Below are 11,762 nucleotides of genomic sequence, written 5' to 3'. Positions count from 1 at the left end.
TCTGATCCTCTATCTCCGACAACGTGTATAGACAGTACAAGTAACGGGAAGAAGGTTGCTTTGAGTTTTAATGGGTGGAAGTGTGAACGTGCGTGGCTGCATCTAATCTCTTCTTTTTGAAAATTTGACGGGCACAATATCATTGAAGGGTGTAAAATGGACATTTACACCACATCCTTATTAAATTTAATTCCCTTATTAAATTTTAACACGATTATTAAATGAGTCTAATTAGGGTCGAATATCCTTACCTCGACACGACACAACACAAACACAAGTTACACTACCCTCTTAACACAAATTACCACCCTCTATAGGGGATAAATTGTACTTACATTTACATTATATTTTCTAATAAAATCATTTTTTTGGGTTAAATAAATTAAATAATCTTTTTTCTTTTATTAATGAACATTTTTAGAAATAATTTGTGCTCAATATTTATTCTAATCTTGCCCTCACCCAAACCAAAATCTTGGCTTTGCCACTGAGTAAGGCAATGAGAGATAAGGGTTCAAATCACAGACATTGAGTCTCAAGGGATAATATTACCATTGATCCGTCACTTATTCACTTTAAACCCCAACCTTGGCAAATTCAATTGCCTTCTCAGTTGTTTTCTTACTTTGATGAACATGGTACAATTTCAACTTAAATATATCAAGCAATAGGGAAGAATGACTGCATTTAGAGACTTGATTTTGTATAAAAGATTAATCCTGAAGGATGTTACCAAAAATAAAATTATCAAACGAATGCCTTCCAATCAAAGGACCATAAGTATCACTGTCTACAGATATTTACAAAAAGACAATGGTATTGGTGTATCTTGAGCTTTGCATGTGGTTTGAGGGGAACTTACATCCAAAGAAAGGAAGAATAAACACAAGCCAAAACGCAAGAACAAATAGTGCCAAATTCTTCCCGGAAGCTTATAGAGGCAGGCAACTGTGTGCTCTTTGCCCCCAAATGGCTCCTCCTGTGCTCATTAGGCTAGCTTAGTAGCCATCCAACTATTGGAGCCTTGCTTCATGTCAACTCAGTTTTAGGAAATGACTTCAAGAATTTTTTTTCACTTCAGCCTTCCATGCTAAGTACTTTCTGTTTTCTATCTTGTATCTTCTCCATTCTCTTAATGCTGCCAGGAGGACATGCATCGAAACTGGCAGAAAGAAAGGCTGTGCAAACAGGCAGCCAAAAACATTTATATATGAGATTTGGGGCCGATAGTAAAGAGTTAGAAGAAAAACAAGATTAAATACTAAAAAAATCCAGAATTGTGTTCTAGTTTCAATGTGGAGCCCAACACCTTTATAAAATTACTATAGTTATAATTGAGTCTTACTATTAAGTTTCTTTAAGTTAAAAAAGTTGCTAGTCCAGTTCTAATAGAATAGGGTAAACGAGCTCTACCTCAAGCTCAAATGACATCTCCCCTCGTAAGTCCTATGCAAAGAGTGAGGTCATGTTCAAGACCCACTGGGTAAGTGTGTAACTTACCAATTAAAAAATAATAATAAAGTTCTAATAAAATAGGTTAGTTTGGTAATTTCCATATCTTTTGTAAAAAGTTGCAATGGGGAGTTATAGAGGCTCATGAATCTTATTTTTAGTTTTTGAGTCCTTTTTCTATTTGATTTAGAAGTTCTTAATTGTTTTTCATTATTGTAGGGATTCTGTCTTTCTAGGAAAATGTTATCTAGGAGGAAAAGGTTATTTTAGGATTCCTTGTCCTTCTAAAAGAACTAACAATACCCTATAAAAGTTTCTTTATGTATTCAATAAAGGAAACATAATGAGATTGATTTTATTGAAATTCCAACAGCTAATTTTAAGGGTATGATTGCCTTCTCCTACTCCTACTCCTACCTAAGTGTGATTGCTTAGAAAAACCTAGGTGAGATTGCCAAGTATTTATCTTTCTTTATTTCTCATTCTCACTGTTTTATACCAAAACATATTCAAGATCCATTTTTCTTATTAATTAAGGCCTACGTAAACCTTAAAAATAAAACCCCATTCAAGAACCCTTTAAAATCTCACAAGAAATCTAAATAATTCTTAAAGATTCTACATCAAAATTGGTATTAGAGCCCATTAAGACTTCTATTTATCATCAAGATTACTTCAAGTTGCAAACAAGCAAGACAAGTCCACAATCTGAACTGTATAAAAATCTATACATGTTAACTACAAATATAGAAGTTCAACAGCAGCATATTTAACTCAGCTGAGTGCCATTTAATGTAGTTAGGACTGACTATTGAAATAAATCTTAAAATTTTGGTTTACAGTAATCAACACAACCTTTTGGGAATGAAAATGGGCATTGATCCAAAAACTTTAGAAAGAAGAAAGCTTAATTTTATTTTTGTTAGCACAGATTTTTTTTTTCATTCAAATTCTTTTTATTGAAAAGTAAATATTAGCTTAAGTAGTGATATAGATAAATGATACTTGAACCCATTTAAAACTTTAGACTACATTTGTATATATATATATGGTCATGGTTTAGCAAATATTTCTTTCCAACATATAACTATCAATTGCCTGAACATAAAATATAATTCTCATCAAACCACACAGGTCTCCAGCATGCAACTAGGGTATATCTGCACATATTCTACATGGACAATTTAAACATTATCAACAAATAATTTGACTGTAAAGATATTCAAAATAAATTTGTCCTTCAATAGGAGCTACAATACTCAAATGTTCAAGTAACTAACCGAATAGACAGCAAAACAATGCTCAAAGGAGTAGTAGCTGACAGACATAATTGATGGGTGAAAGAAGGCATCTTCTGCCAGAGATCTTGCTTGCCTAGAGGACACTGACAAGGAAAGAGAGAAAACTACATATTAGGTTGCTGCAATGAGAATATAGCAGAAATTCCTCAATTGAAGCTAAAGTACTACAACCTACAAGGAGCAGGCGTAACATACCAGCTGAAGCATCATAATGTCCAAGAGAGGCATTCCTTTGAGCCAAGTTTGCCGCCTCAAGAGAATATTTTACCTTATCCAGGAGAAAACCAAAAAATAAATTAGAAGCACAAACTTCCATATGCTAGAACTGCTAAAAGTTTATCAAAACAAGAGTCATGGTCTCATATACAAAATAGCCAGATCTTTCAAGGTGTCAAGAAGAATTGGTTTGGAATAAGCTTAATCTATTATTTTTTTAGATCAGTCTTTTGAGTCAATGTCTGTTTTGGAAACCGTTCCTTCTCTTTTCTTTTCAAAGTTTTTATTGATGTTACAGATTTATATCATAGGCTGTAGCTATTTGGGTGTCCCATTTATGTACTCATGTATTTACAATTTCTCATTTTTCTTTTAATAAAAATAAATACAGTGAAAACTTGTCAAAAGTATATATCAACTCACAACCCTTGTCCCTTGAGTGTTATTAGGATGATATAGTAATCTTAACTTACAATAAACCCAAGTCTACATATTTATTTTGGTGTAAAATACAAAACATGAAGGTAGCAAATACAAAAAATGAAATAATGCTCATAGCATCTGGAAGTTTATTTTAGAAATCTTTTCAACAAAAGTGTATTAGATGTCTTTTTTCATAAAAAATATCTTCCAACTCAAATTTATTTTCCCTGTTCTAAAAAACAAAGAACCATTTCAGAAAATGTGCACTCATGAAGGAAACAAAGCAGAAAGTCTGGAAGGAAAAAGATGCTACATTATGTGATAGGAAGTAGACACATTCTTCCTAATAGCAAGAATTAATAACACACAATGGTAAGTTAAATTATGGCACTTGAAGTCTTCTCTTCTGGCCATAAGAAAAAAGTGGCAGTAAACAGAAGACAACTGTACATATCATGAAAATGCAGGATGGCCAAATTATTATAGTTTGGGGATTTAAGCTAACAAAAACAGAAAGAAGAAAGAAGGGTAATAAAAGCACAGGGAGGAAGGGAGAGAGAGAGGAGTCACTGAAGTGCTTAAAATAGACCTCAATAATCATGTTCTTCTAAATGCTCATGAGAACACATTGTTTACAAAAATAACTACAAAATGAAAGCAATGTCTACTGATTGTGTGCATGAAACCTGCTAAAATTAAACTGTCATATTTTAGGTAGATAAATTTTTTCTATTACTCTGTTTTCAATTCAGATCCCCAACTTAATGGTTGCAATCATGGTATCTAAATTTCGGCTTGAAATACAGTATCATAACCATATTTTCAACTGTCATTTAAATGACTTGCTCACAAAGATAAACACACAGTGGAAAATATAGTGAAGTAGTAACATAAAAGTGTACAGAAATAACTTCTAAGCAGAACATAGTTAAGCATAATCTTCATCCATTAATGCTTTCACTGCGATTCCTCTTTCGTCTCATGCAAAGGCAGAATGTTCATGTCCTTTTCCCATATTCCTAATAGTGAAGTAACTTTCTCTTCAACCATTATTATAATTTTCATTTAGAAGGAAGGTCATATATTTTGCACAATGACATAGGCAATAAACCCAAATAACCATTTACACTCCTCAATTAGGGAGCAGAACATCCACCAGTTACTTAAACAATTGCAGCAAAACAGAACTACAGAATATCAATCAGAAAGCATTCATCTTGATAACTCACCTGTTTACCAATCTCATCCATGATAATCATCCTTGGCAGTGATTGAACCTACATGAAAAGGAAATGGGGTGTTATTTACCAATACCTAAACTGAACAGAAGAAAGCGAAATGTGGAAGAACTGTGAATATACCAATCTGGAAAGAGATCCAAGTGTTGTAGCACACGAATGAAGATTAAAGCATGTATGTCGCCGTGCCAGGAAATCCAATTCCCTACAGACAAATGCCCAGTAAGAATACCCTTATAGTGGATGCAATACAAGCCAAGTCAAGGTATGGAAAGTACATATGATAATATAAGGTAAACTCGAATCAACTATTACAAGCCTTCAAAACTCACAAAACCTTGTTTCTGGAAGACATAAATATGCACCATACCGTATTGAGAAAAGCATAAGAAAGCATATAACTAAAACAGCAATGCATTTCTGCCACTTGGAATACTGAGATTAATACAGTCTGTCAATGTTTACGCCACAAAATTTTACATGCAGAATTAAGAATACTTGTTTTAATTAATGCTCCATTTGTTTCGAAGTAAAATATTTTACAGTAAAAACATTTTCAAGTGTTTGGTATGACTAAACACTTGAAAATGCAAACCACCAACCACCCAAAAACCAGATCTGGAAGAGGGAAAAAAAGCCAGCCACCACCATGACCTATCACAAACTACCAACCACCACAAGCCACCGCCTAAAAATTAGAGCATTAAACCACAAATCTGAGTATAAAACCACCAGCAACCCACAAATATGAACATTAAACCACCAAATCAGCACAAATCCAACCAAACCACTCCAAAAACCATCAAAAAGAAAGCAAAAAAAAAAAAAAAAACACTCACAAAACTAGATCAAAAACCCAAAACCCAAAAACTCAGATTGAAACTTAAGAACCTTTAGAGCGGTGAGATCAAAAAAAGGTGAGATGAGAGGAGTCCACTGCCTCTGGTGGCAGTGGCAGGTCGCTGCGGGTTTGGAGGAGCTCGGCCATGGAGGCTATGCTGAGAGAGAGAGAGAGAGAGAGAGAGGGTCAGCCATGGAGGCTATGTTGAGAGAGAGAGAGAGAGAGATGGTTGGCCATGATGGTTGTGGCTGATGAGAATTTGGGGAAGGGGATGGTACCGTGGCAGTGTGGTTGATGAGGAGTCAGATGTAAAAAGTTTTACACTTGTTTTAAGTGTAAAACATTTTACTTCTTGCCTTAATTTTACAGTTTGTGAAAATATTTTACAGTTAACCAGATTTTACAACAAAACAAACATGGTAACATAAGCGCAAGCATACAGCAGAAGTTGCTCAACCCATCATTTTAATTAGATAACAAAAGAATCATTTTCTTACCATTCTGAGAAGCCTTTTTCACTGGCTAAAAGACTGTATGTGCCAGAGGAACCAAAATAATGACTGTCAGATTTAAGACCAAAAAGTTGTCGGAACTGCCCCATGAAAACTTCAAAAACCTTCTGCAGATCCTGTTTCAGATTAAGGATTCATCAATCTTTCAGTCTTGAGAAAATAACTAAATCCCATTTGCAATGATAGAACATGAATGTCTAACCATCTCAAGTTCTGACTAAAAATCTGATGAGCTAGATAGTGCATGTTTGTATTATAAGCACACTTTCACTAATGGAGTCTCTAACCCTTTGTAATTATACGACTTTATTCCTTCTCATCTTTTTGTGCTTCTTTTGTATTCTCTCCTACTATGGTTCAACTTTTTCTTTTTATGGAAAATTTATCTCTTGTAAAAAACATGCCACACATTTTTTTCTGAGGGGGAGAAAAATTTGTAAATCATATGTTCTGTCACTACACACAGTTTCAAGCAAAAACAAGAAATAAATGGAAATTGGGAAAGACAAATGGCATCATGCTTTGATAAAGATCAGCTTTTAAATTCAAAAGTCAGTTTTCAAATGATATATACAGAATACATATAAACAACTTTGAAAAAAACATCTAACCTGGTGGGAAATTGTTTGCCTGATAGGATGCTGACTTTCTGAATCCTTCAGACAACCTTGGGGATTCAAAACAATAACACCTCCCCACATCTTCATCATGTCATTAGTCAGACTTAGTAACATTAGGAAATTTCACAAGAACTGTAAGTATGAAGATAATATAAAGGTATGATAACTCACAGGAGATATGAATCCATTCGTCTTAGAAATCTCTCCATTTGGAAGCTGTAGTAGAAGAGGGCATTCCTTTGCAGATGGTATGTATCTGAAAGCAAATAAAAAGAACATTGACATTGAAGCTGTTAAGAATGGAAACGTCTTCCCGCTACTGAGTACAGACACCAATTTTTAGAATATGGACATACATCAACTAAAGGCCACATATCCTCAGATCCTTATATCACATGGTCAATAAATGGAAGCACATTGCAATTTTGCTCAAAGAGTTCATTTAAAAATCAGATAAAAATACTTCCATTGAGATATTAATTAAAAGGAGAATCTAGTTAAAGAATATACACCACAAATTGCAATATCTTTGACCTCCCTCCTGCTGCAATAGAAGTATCCAAGTGCCACTCATTTGAATTGACCTATTATAATAGGGCAATAACATTAACATAATAAATTAGAAAGAAATTACAGATATAACTCAAACTACAAAGAAAAGAAGATCAAAAAACCTCTAATGTTAAAAAAAAAATACAAAAAAACAATATCCACACACAGAGACAGACAAATAAGAAAAATGGCCCTTGCTTACAATGCCCACATACTTCAATGAAGAAAATGGAGAAAGGTTTTTTAACTACAGTGACCTCATTATTTTCAGAGCAAACGAAAGGTAAGGAGATTTTGGCTTCAATTAATTTGGGTTTCTCGAAACATACAAAAAAATAACTTATGGCCAATGCAGTTTGATTAATGAATAATGAAACTCTGCACTTATGTAAATGCTGATATGTATTATGTTGCCATTGTGTCACCACACATTGCGGCTATCATTATCAGTAACATCATAATACAATAAAAGTCTCTAACTAACGCACAGATTTCTTATGTCTTGAAGTAAAATACTCCATAAATTACTACCCCTTAAACGAAAAGTGATATGTATGTCACCCGTTGGATCTTGAAGTAAAATAATCCATACATTACTTAGGTGATTTAAGCTAACCAACCCCCCCCCCCCCAAAGAACAAAAAACTTTTGTTTTGGGGTTCTTATAGAGAGCAAACATGTAGGTGACTGCATTCATGCACACACACGCTAAAATGTACTAGGCTTTTAGATCTTTGCACCAAGAAACTTCAAGAACTTAAATGAAATATTAAAGTGGGGAAAGAGAATATAGGTTATTAGAAATACTCTTCTAAATTTCTATTTGACAATTAAGTCATAAGGAGTTAAAGATTTAAAGAAGCATACAAAGAAAGGAAGATCCTTGGTGCTAAAGATGTAGCCTTTCCTCTTATCGTCCCAGAAAGAAAATGAAGACTTTGGTGTATGGTATAAAACCTGTCCAGCGGGCAGACAACAAAATCAAATTACAATCAGATATGAGGATGTTATAGATAGCCAATTAGCCTTAATACAAAACAATGATAAGCATTTTCTAAAAATTTTGGAACATTTATTACCTGACTTTCCACACTGATGTTAGCTACCGGTCCTAGAGCCTTAATTATAGGGGCCAATAGTGTATCATCTATTGCTTGAAAATCCCTGCAGTAACAAGAGAATGAAAGAACAAAATGGAATAAATAGTATGTGATGATAATCATGTTTTGATTAGGTTTCCTACCATGTCAAAGATGAAAACGATCCATAAAAAATATTAATAATAACACTAAGCCCAATTCATATAATTCTAACCACAGCATAAAGCAATAAAAAAAATACTCCAAATATAAATCTATCAAGAATGCAAGAAAAACTGGAATAAATATTATTTTCTGCTAAACATGTTTTTAGTAAGTTTCCTACCATCTAAATGATGGATATGATCCAAAATAAAATTAAGTATAAAACAATTGACATAACTTTCACCACAGCATAAAGCAAGAAATTATGACTTCAAATATATACCCAACAACTCAAAACACCAAAACAGAGAATCTTCACTTTGAGCTGTTATCTTATCATTATGTTATCCATCAGAGATATTGAAATATTTGAGGAGATCAGCAATATTTAGATATTTGTACTGAAAGCCACAACCAAAGACATGATAAACATCTACAAGGAAACCATTTCAAGATTCTGTCAGCTACCAATGCTTTCAAAAAAAAATTAAGCAGAAATGACTTAATATTTTTAGCCAACCTTGTGTCATAAATGTTTTTTTTTTTATTCAATCAACTTAATTACCAAATTATTTTCCCTTAAAATCAAACATAACAAAAATGAAACAACTTTAACATGTCTCTCACATAAAACCCTACAAACAAAAAGCAATAATTTGGTAACTTAGACACACAACCAATGAATTTTCAAACCCACAACCTCAGCCTTCAGGCCCTTCACCCATTCTTAAGAAGAAGGAAGTGTCAACTGAACTAGAGCTCGTTGGAAAAACAAAACTGTTTTAACACTATAACTTTCAAAAATGACCTCTTGATGCTTCTAACAACGACATTCAAGGTTCAAATCCCATAAATGTATATAGAACATTGAATTAAAACAGTCAAAGGCCAAGATTCATACTTATCATAAACACAATCATGTGAATTTGAATTGAGCAAATTATAGGAAATCACAACATAGACAACTTTGAATTAAAAGAGTCAAAACCCAATATTCATACCAAACATAAACACAATCATGTGAATTTGAATTGAGCAAATTATAGGAAATCACAAAACAAATAACAAAAGAGTCAAAAGCCAAGATTCATACCAATCATAAACCCAATCATGTGGGTTAGAATTAAGCAAATTAAAGGAAAGCACAATCCTCCCATCAGCCCCAACAGGCATAAACTCCCCATGAATGAACCCTTCCTCCTTCCCACCATTCACAAACACCTTAACAAACATCTCCGCCACCCTCTCCACCGCCTCCACCTCCGAAACCCTCCCCACAACCCATCCATACCTATACTTCCCCACCACCCCCTTCACCTCCTCACTCTCCCCTTTCACCACCACCACACTATACACCTTCTCACCACCCAACACACCCGCCAAAGCCTCGTCAACACTCTCATCGTCACCGCCAAAATCAACGGCCCCGATCAAGGACCAAATTGGACCAGAATTCACAAGCTTTACCGATAAAGTACTGCATTGCGAGGTTGTGTTGGAGGTCAACTTGGTCAATTCGTCAAAAATCAAGGACTCTAGGGTTTCCGCGTTGGAATTGTTGAAATTTACGAAGATTGCTTGGAAATGGCAAGGGAATGAAAGCGAGGGGTGGTTGGTGTTGGATCCGATTTGGGACGAGAGGGAATCGATTTCGCGAAAGGGAAGTGGAGCGCGGTGGATTTCGACGGATTTGTAGAGGAAAGGGAAAGCGAAGATGAAAGAGACGAGGACTGAGAGAGTGAGAGTGAGACGCTTGAGTCCAGGTTTGGCTTTTCGAATGGTTGATTCGGATGGTTGGTGTGTGTGTTGTGGTTGTGGTTGTGGTTGTGGAGGTATTGGATTTGGAGGTTCTTCGGAGATTTCCGCCATTGTTGAAGTGAAAGAAGCTTCTTTGCTTTTTTGAAGTTTGAACTCACACAAAGTGTGACTGTCTATAATGGCAAGAGAGCCTATTCTTCATCTCTATAATATTTCTAAAGCTTCCTAAAAATAAATAAAATTATTAATTAATTAATTAAAGAAAAAATTACTCCTCTAAATTTTTTTTTATAATTATTATAGAAATTAAGAATGAAAAATGTTTTCATTGGTAGATTATATATTCTTTATATTCTTAGGAAGTATACTAATTTTTGTGCAAATTAAATGTTATTTGCTATTGGATTAAAAAATTCATTTTATGTAAAATTTTAAATATGAAAACTTAAAATTTATGCATTTGAATAATGGTATGACTATTAATATCAAATTATCTTAAAATTTTGAAAGTATTTCAAGTATAAGGAAAAAAAATAACCCAGTAGAAGATTTGTTAAAAGTCGCATCTAATAAAAAAAAATTGAATGGTATAAATGTGTAATATAGTTTAAAATTACACAAGTGTAATTTTAACTAGTGTGAGACAAGCAAAGTTCACTCATGCCCATCACCTCTTTGATATGGAAAAATTTATGCTAGACAAGAAGATTTTGCCAACCCTATATAGAATAAATTAATTTTTTATCAAAAAAATTGATTATTTTTTTTTTCTTAACAGGTTGTTACTAATTAAATATAGTAAAATGTTAAAGCATGTCACAAATTTTAGTGCAAACTACTTACAAACCAATTGGAATAAATGTGATTGATCATTGATGTCACTTTAACAATATAATAAATTCTCAAAAAAAAAAACAATATGATAAATAAATGTTAAATTAATTCCTTGCGAATTGATAACACATCAATTTAAATGTTTAATTTTTTTATATTTAATTTAACAAACCAATTTTGTAAAATCTATGTAATCAAATTTGCAATATTTCTAATATTAAAAATAAGAGTGATAAAAATTTTAAAAACAAGTTAACTGTAGTTGATTTTTATCTCCTTGCTATACAAATCAGTTGCTTAAAAGCCTTATAGCAAATAACATATTTGTAATAATAATAATAATAACAACAACAAAAAATTTATTTTATGGTGTTTTAAGTTTTAATTTTTAAGTGCCAAGATAGGTTAAGCTTAAGGCCTTAAACAACAATGCTTCGAGTATACGTATTTTTAAGGATTTAAATTGCAAAAAATTCAAAATTATAATTGTGTGTGTGTGTGTGTGTTTTTTTTTTTTTTTTTTTTAATAGGTAACTATTAATTTTGATATTGATGCAATTGACTTCTTGGGTGTAATTTGCAGGAAACAATCAAGGTTAAATTCTAAATGTAAGATATAATCTTATTTAGATGCCATAATAAAAGAGCCGTCTTAGCTCAGCCGGTAGAGCGCATGGCTTTTAACCATGTGGTCGTGGGTTCGATTCCCACAGACGGCGATCTCTTTTAATAGTAAGTGTAATTCTATTTGGTATTTTTTAATTGTTTTGT

General features: G+C 33.2%; 1 protein-coding gene and 1 non-coding gene across 2 annotated transcripts; one reads left to right on the top strand and one right to left on the bottom strand.

Annotated features, from left to right (window-relative positions):
* Window positions 1–682: 682 nt before the first annotated feature.
* On the bottom strand, window positions 683–10,341 carry LOC115960456 (GPI transamidase component PIG-S-like). The gene is made up of 12 exons (XM_031079377.1): window positions 9,493–10,341; window positions 8,235–8,319; window positions 8,023–8,112; window positions 7,114–7,187; window positions 6,775–6,859; window positions 6,595–6,684; window positions 5,969–6,099; window positions 4,754–4,835; window positions 4,622–4,669; window positions 2,949–3,021; window positions 2,733–2,836; window positions 683–1,178 (listed from the first exon to the last, which is right to left on the bottom strand). Exons 1-12 carry the CDS (start codon window positions 10,266–10,268, stop codon window positions 1,059–1,061), a joined length of 1,758 nt encoding a protein of 585 aa, XP_030935237.1. The 5' UTR covers window positions 10,269–10,341; the 3' UTR covers window positions 683–1,058.
* Window positions 10,342–11,637: 1,296 nt separating this feature from the next.
* On the top strand, window positions 11,638–11,710 carry TRNAK-UUU. Its single transcript has one exon. It is a non-coding gene; the product is annotated as a tRNA-Lys (tRNA).
* Window positions 11,711–11,762: the final 52 nt, after the last annotated feature.

This window comes from Quercus lobata, chromosome 9 (assembly GCF_001633185.2).
Source record: "Quercus lobata isolate SW786 chromosome 9, ValleyOak3.0 Primary Assembly, whole genome shotgun sequence".
Classification (NCBI taxonomy): domain Eukaryota; kingdom Viridiplantae; phylum Streptophyta; class Magnoliopsida; order Fagales; family Fagaceae; genus Quercus; species Quercus lobata.
This window is presented reverse-complemented; position numbering and strand designations above follow the sequence as displayed.